Source organism: Anarhichas minor, unplaced genomic scaffold (assembly GCF_050575085.1).
Source record: "Anarhichas minor isolate MPS153535 unplaced genomic scaffold, ASM5057508v1 ptg000136l, whole genome shotgun sequence".
Lineage (NCBI taxonomy): Eukaryota > Metazoa > Chordata > Actinopteri > Perciformes > Anarhichadidae > Anarhichas > Anarhichas minor.
In genome coordinates, this window is record NW_027466582.1 from 20,432,457 (window position 1) to 20,442,457 (window position 10,001).

Genomic DNA, 10,001 nt, shown 5'->3' on the forward strand with positions numbered 1-10,001 from the left:
AGCACGCTGTACAACCCTAAATACAAATTAGACCAGCGAAGTTTCCTGACACACTTACAGCAGTGTGAAAATGGATCTGACTGGCAGCTCTACACACCACGGAAATAGTGAGGCTGCAAGACAAACCGCAAAACAACTGAGCGAAATCTGTCACTGTTTAATAATCTCATATCTAATTTTGCATTTTGTGAGGATTGAGCAGGCCGTCTGTCTGTTATGTCAACTCATGTGTCACAGTCAAAACTCCAGCTTCCTGTTTTGTCTTTTGATGTCAGCACACATTGGTGTGCTTGATGCTGAATGTTAATGTTTTTACTAATATGTCACTTGAATTGAGCAATATATTAATCAATGCATTCTGCCTCTTTGTTGCATATATATAATGCCCCAATCTGTATTTTCATTCATCCATTTATTTATAAATCTAGTCATCCATTCACTAACCATGTTTCTTTTATAGGTGTTATTAATGCTTCCAGTTTCAGTACTAGAATAGTCCAGACCCTCCAGGAATGGATTATAATTGAAGATTTGGTCAGCTGCTGTTTGACCACCTAGCAAAGGTCTTTATCGCCCCCCTGTGGTTCTACTGTGAATTGCTGATCTTGGGATCGTATCCAGCATAAAATGCACTCAAACTCTTGGAAAGATACATAAATAGCAGTGGGCTATGTGGATAAAACCATCCATCATAATATGTTTCATTTCATATTGCAATACAGTCCACTTTCTGTAAAATCTGGATCGGATTTCCAGGCAAGACATTTCTGTTTTGGCTAATAAAGCAAATAGTTGATTCAAGCTTTTATTACATTGATCATACAATCTATGTTTGCCATATTTATGTTTACAACAATGGCTTAATATTCACAGTGATATTAAATGATAGTTCCAAATGGTTTGACAAAGTCTCTGACCGTTAAAAACTGTTTATATTTTGAGGTGATTTACGTGAATTCTCCTACTTTCAACCAGCACTATAGTACAAACTGTCACTAGTAAAGGATTTGGATGCAGCTGATCAATTAGTGGACTTTACTTAAAGACACAGAGTCGATCTGATTGGACATTTGGTGATTTTATATATTTTTTAATTAGAACACATCCTGAACACTTAATTCTGGAAATTCTGGAATAGAGGAATATTATTTTGTTTTTAAAAAGTGCTACAATACCTTTCTAGTGAAATACTTGATACACACACACACACACACACACACACACACACACACACACACACACACACACACACACACACACACACACACACTTCCAACTGTCAATCACACTCGTAGACATCAGCAGGGCTTCAGCCTCCACACTGCTCTCAGTCTGTCCATCAGTGACACCCAGGTGAATGAGGAAAGAGTGTAGCAGCGAACCGTGACAGCCTGAGCCCTGGGGTACTCCAATCATCTGCCAGTCAGCTAGCAGAGGCTCTCTGGCACCTCTTCACCATATCCCGCTGTGAAAACCCTTCCGTTTGCTTCAAGTGCCAGAAAAGTTCCCTGAGTGACTAAGATGATGGCACTGACTGCATGTGTTTGACTCTGGAGCTACAGCACATTCTCATTATGACTCAGCAGTCAGCACATATGACTCTTCCTCTTATAAAGGGTTTCTAAGTGTTGAATAATAGTTGCATTTATATTATAGGCTTATAACTGATCAATATAAATCAGTTATAAGCCAACCAATAACAACACTTTTTGTGTTGCCGGGTTGTGAAGCGGAACGTCAGGAGATATTTGCTGAATTTGATTAAAGGTGTATTGATAGAATAGCTGACAGAACCTTTAATAGTCATTGATGGAATAAGTAACTACATGTTAGTAATTAATGAAGGATAATAAACCATCAAGGCTGTAGTTAAATGTTAAAAAAACATGAATTAGAAATTGAAAATGGGCCCTATTGGACCATCAGTAGAAGTTTGTAAATCCTCTGTAGTCATAAATGTTCATAAATCACTCATAAAATGGTTATTACAATAAACCAGGAAGGCAGTTGTTAATTAATGAAGTCAGGTACAGACATCCTGTTACAGGAAGGTCAGGGGTCCATTGTGGGGTCTTCATGGTGAACTAAAGAGCTGAAAAAACAAAGCATGAGTAAATGATTTACTAACCATTAATCAAGATTTGTTTTACATAACTCTTTTATGAATGGTAATTTGGAAAGTAGTACCCATAACATATTGTTGGATTCAAAAAGTAGCCTATTGTTGGTAAGATTATAACAAAACAACATATAATATAATGATAATATAATGTTTCCAAACACCTCAAAACAAATCAGTGCAGTGACGTTAGCTGTATCCTGCACAAGCAGAAGGCTACGTATTAGTTATTAGGACAAAGTTTAAGAAACTACAAATCCCTAAAATCTTTACCCAGCAATAAGATCCCCATACCAACGTCTGATTGGACAGAGTCAGTAAGGCTCCGTGTGATTGGCCGACGGTGGCCATGTTTGCATTACCAGCTGTCTAGATGCGGGCTAGCTAACCGGTTAGCTGTTTGAGGTTCGTTCGCCTCTTTATTCGGCGTAAACGTAACGAACAGCCTCTTCACGCCCGGTAACACCTGCTCATCTGGACGTCGCAATGCCGGTTCACTCCCGGGAGAAGAAAGAAAGTAACCACGAAGAAATGGAGGTGGATTTTCCCGAGCAGGACGGCAGCAGCACAGACGAGGAGGACACTGTTAGCTCGTCCGTGTCTGAAGATGGAGACAGCTCGGGTAGGACACACATTGTTAGGCCTTAAATATCAACCCACAGCCAAAAATACCCGTCTGTCACACAAGGGTTGTGTATGATATGCTAAAATGACATTTCAACCAACGTAGAGCATGGGGGGTGGTCACGTTACTATAATGTTGATGATGATGATGATGATGATGATGATGATGATGATGATGTTGATGTTGATGTTGTTGATGGATGAAAAGAACAACAGTGTATATGGAGGTGATGTCAGACCTGTCATGTCTCTGTGAACAGAGATGGATGATGAGGACTGTGAGAGGAGGAGGATGGAGTGCCTAGATGAGATGACCACTCTGGAGAAACAGTTCACCGACCTGAAGGAGCAGTAAGTCCCTCCCCATGTTCCCATCCTACTGCTGTCTGGTCTGAGTCAACAGTGAGCTTCATGTTCAAGTTGAACTACTGAGGTCTGTGTGAGAGGCTTGTCATTTCATCTGGTTGCTTTGGATACTTGGGACCTTTACTGGACCTTATTCAGAGTGATGGTCATCCAGATCCTCCCCACCGCTGTACAAACAGGTGGTAATCTGTAAACGTTATCACTATGATCCATATACAGTGGTTATTGTTTATTATTAGCTGACGCCTTGGCGGCCGCTAATCTTCCTGCAGTCCACAGAAAGGACAAAGCAAAACGTACAATGCATGACGTAAAACAGTACAGTCAGAATAGTTCAAATAGTACAGTCGTATACAAAGTACAGTCGGAGACTAGGGTGTATAGTATCAGAACAGACCGTATACATTATGCATCCTTCAAAGAAGGATCAGGAGTCTAAGAAGGCAGTGGAGTTCTAGTCATATGCTCAGTGGCCTTAGGTGAGCCTGTAATTGTTTGTTACCTGTATAAGTTATATATATACATACATGGAATTGGAGCCTATATTGAGCTGCTGTAAAGCGCCTGGGGAGCCCGAACTACCAACTCTGTGTTTAAAGGATGACGCGCTCCATCCACTGAGCCAACGCTGCCCCATCTGGGTGACAAATGTACATCAACCATTTGCCTTTTTTTTTTGTTGATCTTTTATGCGTCAGATACAATATTTCCTATCAGCATTTTTTTTAAATGACCATCATTATGAGGTGAAAATGGCTCAGAATAATAAACTCGGTCAGTGTATTTGAGACAACATCAGCCATTCTGGCAGGTGCATTAAATAGACAGCTTCCTGTTCTGGAGAGACGAGGACCTATATTACTGTTCTGCACACCAGTGAGAGTTTATTCTGCTTTTAAAGACCTTTTGAGTTTTATTCACATTTCTCATTTATTACCACTGTTTTTAAACTTGCTTACAAGATATTTTGAAATTGAACACTAAAATGCTAAAATGTCTCTGGGGTTCCTTGTTTTGCTGTTCAGGTTGTACAAGGAGCGTCTGAGCCAGGTGGACATCAAGCTGCAGGAGGTGATGGCTGGCTGTGCCCAGGAGTACCTGGAACCTTTGGCCAACCTGCAGGAGAACATGCAGATCAGGACCAAAGTAGCCGGTGGGTCAATGTGATATTACAAGCTTTGCTGTGTTATAGTTTGATATTTAAATTTGTCTTAAAGGTGGAGTCAGCATTACTGGAATAAGATTGTTGATATCTGAACTCACAGAATGGAGAGCTAGCGGGCCGGCAGGAGAATTTGACAAAAAGTGTATTGGATTAGAGTCTTCTAATGTGACAGAGTTTGACTTTAGATGCACGTATGACGGTGAGTTAGGATGTGTTATGTCACATGTATGAAATCAACTTGACTATGGCAAAGCAAAGGATCCTCTTTGTTGACGTTCTTTGGGGTATCTTACACCTGTACTGGAAAACGAGCAGATTGAGGCACTTGTACAAGTATCTTTTAATAATGCAGCTAAACTTAATGCCTTTTTGCAGTTTAAAGGTCACTTTGATTAAAGTGTAATGCTTGTCACAGGGATCTACAGGGAGCTGTGCTTGGAGTCAGTGAAGAACAAGTACGAGTGTGAGATCCAGGCTGCCTGCCAACACTGGGAGGTAAGAGAGCAACCAATGAGTCGGGGCTTATGTGGGGGTCAGGTTTGTATTTTCCACGGCAAAAACACATCTTGTTCAAGTAGATTACTGCCTCTACAGTGATGGATATCCACTCTAATGTTGGGGTTTGGCCACAGTACCCACCACCACCTAGACAGAATTCAACCCCAGTCTTCTGATTTTCAATCCTCATTTTGTATCTCGCTCCCTTGTTTCTGTCTCCCAGAGTGAGAAGCTGCTGCTGTTTGACACTGTGCAGAGTGAACTGGAGGAGAAGATAAGAAGATTGGAGGAAGACAGACACAGTATTGACATTACCTCAGGTACCTACATTCTGACCAGCGTCCCCTAAACCCACACTGTTCACTTTATATAGCTCTGAAATAGAGAGAAGCATTCCTCACTCTCATTTAGTTCAGCAGCAGTTAGTTTGTGTTTGTCTTTAAGAGTAAGTAAAACAATTCATTTATCAAAACCTGACGACCGATCAAGTAATTGTTTGGCTTGATTTATTAATGAATTGATAAGAGATACAGAGTAGTGGTATTAAAGAATAGTCACAGAATATACAGAGGGCCTTTGATCAAGAATATGTAAACCAACAAGATGCATCCATAAAGCAGAAATATGAGCGCCTCCTACAGAAGCACAGTGCGTCTCCTCTCTGTAATCTGTCCTCTCTGCCCTCCAGAGTTGTGGAATGATGGATTGCACTCACGGAAAAACAAGAAGAAAGACCCATTCTGCCCCGTCAAGAAGAAGAAGCCCGTCGTTGTCTCTGATATCCTTTTCCCTTAGTCCTGTCCTTGTCTTATTCCTCATCATTCATCGGCACCACATGTCACCTCGGTGACGTGCTGCTAACACAGATGTTTCACCGGACATTTGTCCTTAACCGCTCTGTTACGGCCTTATATCGTTTATATGCTGCAGGACCTTGATATTCTGGAAGACTGGACCGCGATAAGAAAGGTATTGTGTAATCGGACAATGGAGTCACCCGGTGAATGTGTTTTGTGATTTGACTTTTTAGTTGTGTCTGTTCCCCTCTCCCCCACAGGCGATGGCATCGCTGGGGCCACACAGGGTGAAGGTGGATGGTAAGAGTCTCTCCTCGTCCTTGGTTACAGTCAATCTCTGGCTTAGTGCAGCCATCGACCCACAGTTGTACAGGAGCCGCTGTTTCGATGCTTTCAGCTAGAAGTACTCAAGTTCATAGTTGAGAAGGAGACAGATGTTACTGTCCTTGTCCTCCTTTTTTCTATTTTGTGCTCTGTTTCTTTTAAACTTACACTGTTCCCTTTGTCCTTCTCATGCTGTCCCTCCAGTCCCTGCAGTCAAGCCTGACCGACATCAACACGTGGCGCACCTCGAGGATGGACGGCTTTTCTACGACAACCAGTGGTACTGCAGGGGACAGGCCATCTGCATCAACAGGAAGGACGAGTACCCGGCTAGGTGTGTTTGTGTGTGAGCAGGGTTTATGGTATGATGTTGATTAAAGCACCTGTCGGTTCTGATGCTAAAAGGTGTGTGCACTCGTCTGTAAAAGGGAGTGTGAGTCTGGGTCACGTGGTGGATTGTTTGGTAATGGAAATGACAAAGACTGTGAGTATTAGGCTGAATGATTGTGGATCCACATTCTGCCCTGTGTGTCAGTGAATAGAGAGAATGTATTGATGTTTCCACAGCACCGCTGAGTGGAGACGACAGGTGGCTGCTATGAACGGGTAGAGCTGGACATCCATGCAGCAGAGCACACCACACAGCCGGTGGACATTAACATGTAGCCAGGAATGAAGTTGTCCTGCACCAGATCTCACCTTAACTGAACACCTCTGGAGGATGCAATCATCAAAACACCAAAAGAGGAATAAAGTGTATTAATGCGGTTCATCCCATCAGAGAGACACTGTGCTACGGAGCACCAGGGGCCAGATGCTTAGAACTCTGTGTAGGTTCACAGCTTAAAGTCTCGGCGTGTCCCAAATACTTCTGTATACTCATTCTAAGCTGCTTTGTAGTATGTTGTGGTGTTCACACTGCAATGCACAAAGGAGCTACTCACAGCTGTGAAATCAAATATGTTGTGGGTGTCCGTAAACCTGCTCCAGGAAGATCTTAGAAATCAAAAATAAGTTACCAATCTTAAGAAAGACATTGTGCTTACTAGTTGTGGCGTTTAACTTGCCAATTGGACAATCCGCCAAGATTATCTGCCAGCTACCCTTTTGCAAGGCTGAGGCTATCGACAGCACCCATTTCATTCATTTCTCTCATGTACCTGTGCAAGCTGTTTCTCTTTGGCCTTCACTTCACACCAGAGCGGTACAAAGAGCTTCACTATCTCAGTTACAGTGCGAAGGACCTAAACCCGGGGAAATGGTTCCTTATGATCCCACAGAAGATAGTCTGCAGTAGAAAGAAGTACAACACAACTAGTGGAATAATGTTTAGTACTTTTAATCTCCACCTAGAAAACTGTATGCTTTGTGTGAAGTAGATTAGGTCAGCACATATGCTGTTGTATGAAATGGTGTATACATGGTTTTCATTCGCTGGTCCTATTTGGCAACCTGATCACATGCACAAGCTTTTCAAATGATATTCTGGATGATAGGATTTGATCACGTGTTTTAATCACGCAGCATTAGTTAATTGTTACACTGCTCTTTAGAAAGTATTGCTTCTCCTCTCCGTAGCTGTAAAACCTTCTCTTTAGTTTGAATCTCTTTGTGCAGTTGAATGCCTCTTTACCACTTGAGGAGAGTATTCCTCGTTCATTTTCCCTGTAAATACATGATTATATGTGATGTCACGTGTTGGTTGTGAGGATCAGGAAGTGCCGTTGCGTTAACATTGTGTGTGTTTGTGTCACGCAGCGCCATCATCACCACCATCAACAACGACGAGGTGTGGTTCAAACGACTGGACGGCACCAAGTCCAAGCTGTACATCTCCCAGCTGCAGAAAGGCAAATACACTATCAAGCACTCGTAAAAACACACACACACACACACACACAGACCAACAGACATCATCTCTGCTGCGTTTCCTTTAGTCTCCTTTCCGTGTGCTATCTGTCTACATTCTTGCCATGTGTACAGTCACACACTCTGTGTATAAGTAACAAAAAACAGACAGACAAATATCAACTGACCCTTCTAGTCTTAGGAGACGATCTTCCCTGTAAATATGTATGTATGTGTATATTATTGACAAGGTCACAAAGTGTCATTTTCTCTGGAACGGAGATCAATGCAAAGTGCTGCTACGAAGAACCGGGCGAGGAGCCGGAGCAGTGGTGAACTTTGAAGTGCGGAGCTCAGTCGCGTGCCTTTCTAAGACAGAACTGTCCCGAACTACCAATATCAATGCAGCGAAGCCTTACTCTGTACTGTGCTGTCACCAAGAGGACTGAAGCGGGTCAGTGACTCTGATCCAGGTGAGGATTGGGTCAACAGTGTGTTTGATTGGCCTCTCTGGACGCACCGGTTCGACTTGAATTTCATAGAGCCTAATGAATCATTTAGTAAAAGCAATGAACACGTGTTAATATGGAGGGAGATGGATTATGATTAACACATTTTGAGGAAGATATTCTAATGTGAAAATAACAAGATAAAACAGTTCTTCAAGAACGCCCACTTGAATTTTGTTAAAGCCACTGTACTGAATGATCTGTTGATGTTTTAGTGTAATTTTCACAGCACTATATTGAAAGTTCAACCCAAGGCCAGCCCCATGCACTAAGAGACAGAAGCCTAAAGTGTATGTTAATCACACAGCCATGTGAGGTGGCCTGTATATAGAGATGACTGTGTTTCGTCTTCACTGTGATTCTCCGTCTCTTCTCATGTCGCCATGCCTCCCATAGTGCCTACTGTAGAATTTAACATTGAAGGCAGGGAACAGGCTGTTGCTCTACTCCTCAGCGATGAACTCTGGCTGTGGTGGTGGACTCAAACAGCCTCAATGTTTGTAATTCATAGTGCCATTTATTGTTTGTCTTTATTCAACCCGTTTTGTGTGTGCTAGGATTGCTGGTTAAGTCCTGCAGTGTAAATGTTACACATAACAAATCAAAAGTATCTCCCATTCTCCGTCCCGCCTCCTTTTAATCGTCACTTCTCTGTCCCTGTTCCCCGTTGTCGACGTCCTTGCTGTCAGTTAAAATGTTCAACAGTACATCGAGAAAGCAGGATTAAGAGTTTTTGTGTGTACAATCCGTCCAATACAACCTTCTGTATGTGTGTAAATGATGCTTGATTCAATGAAGGGGACTTTGCTTTGTGTTGTATTTACGGTGCTTTATACTGTCAGCATTGCATACATATTTTAAAGTATTATCTGCCAGCAGTATTGTAAAGAGCGGTAACATTGCATCATGAAGATAAACAAAGTGTGTCCGCTGTGCCGTCAACTGATAATAACTTTTCATCATTTGTTTCTCAGCTTCGGTTTTACCTTTTTTATGAATTTTGGTTCCATTACCACGTTTGAGGTGAAAAGAATATGTGACATTGTGCCAATGCATGTACAGCTGATTAAAGATTGTGTTTGTATCATTTGAAGAGTCAAACCTGCACATAATTATTTATCCTTTATAAGCAAAGGGAGTAGAACACTGTTTCTACTGTACGTTATGACCACATTGTTGGCACAAAGGGAAGTGTCTGCATTTAGGTGATTACACTATCAACATGCACTGCACAGCTTGAGTCAAGCTAATTTACTTTTCTTGGACTTAAGAGCTTTGGATAAAAAAAACTTAAATGTGCTTTGGATTTGGCCTCGCACGCACAAAAAAGCCCCGATACAATCTTCTATAATACTCCAGTGTACAAAGGGAGAAAGTCCCTGACAGTGCTCAACCCAAAGTCACCCCAGAGGTTTTCTGAACCCTGGCTACACCCCTCAAATAATAAAAGTAGCTTATTTGGGAGAAACATGCTGAGCTCGTCCCATTTGATAATGGCTCTTTGCTCCGCTGTGCTGTTCAACCTTTCAGTCACTTATTTCTGCCAGAGGGACACTCACTAGATTAACTCCACATACACCCCCACACACACTGCCCATCTGCCTGGCCTCAGGCCTGAGCAGACACCTCATGCAGTACCCCTCCAACCTTTGATTGATCTATTGGGAACATTGATCACATTTCATCAACACCATGAAGTTCAAGAAAAATAATGTAGGCCCTCCTTTCACCTCCCCGTTGAATTCCATGTT

The 10,001-nt window shown here is 42.2% G+C and overlaps 1 protein-coding gene across 3 annotated transcripts; it reads left to right on the top strand.

Annotated features, from left to right (window-relative positions):
* The first annotated feature begins 2,465 nt into the window (after positions 1–2,465).
* LOC142941978 (breast cancer metastasis-suppressor 1-like protein-A) lies at positions 2,466–9,339 on the top strand. Of its 3 annotated transcripts, XR_012951546.1 has the most exons (11): positions 2,466–2,741; positions 3,004–3,094; positions 4,135–4,262; positions 4,690–4,769; positions 4,996–5,092; positions 5,461–5,550; positions 5,677–5,741; positions 5,803–5,869; positions 6,098–6,227; positions 6,461–6,723; positions 7,652–7,792. XR_012951546.1 is itself a non-coding variant. In XM_076084109.1 (10 exons), the coding sequence occupies exons 1-10, from the start codon at positions 2,606–2,608 to the stop codon at positions 7,767–7,769; spliced, it is 1,002 nt and encodes a 333-aa protein (XP_075940224.1). In that variant the 5' UTR covers positions 2,466–2,605; the 3' UTR covers positions 7,770–9,339. The 3 variants fall into 3 exon arrangements, 2 of the variants coding, with proteins under 2 accessions (XP_075940224.1, XP_075940225.1); XM_076084109.1 differs by lacking the exon at positions 6,461–6,723 and having other exon boundaries at positions 7,652–9,339; XM_076084110.1 differs by lacking the exon at positions 6,461–6,723 and having other exon boundaries at positions 5,830–5,869; positions 7,652–9,339.
* Positions 9,340–10,001: the final 662 nt, after the last annotated feature.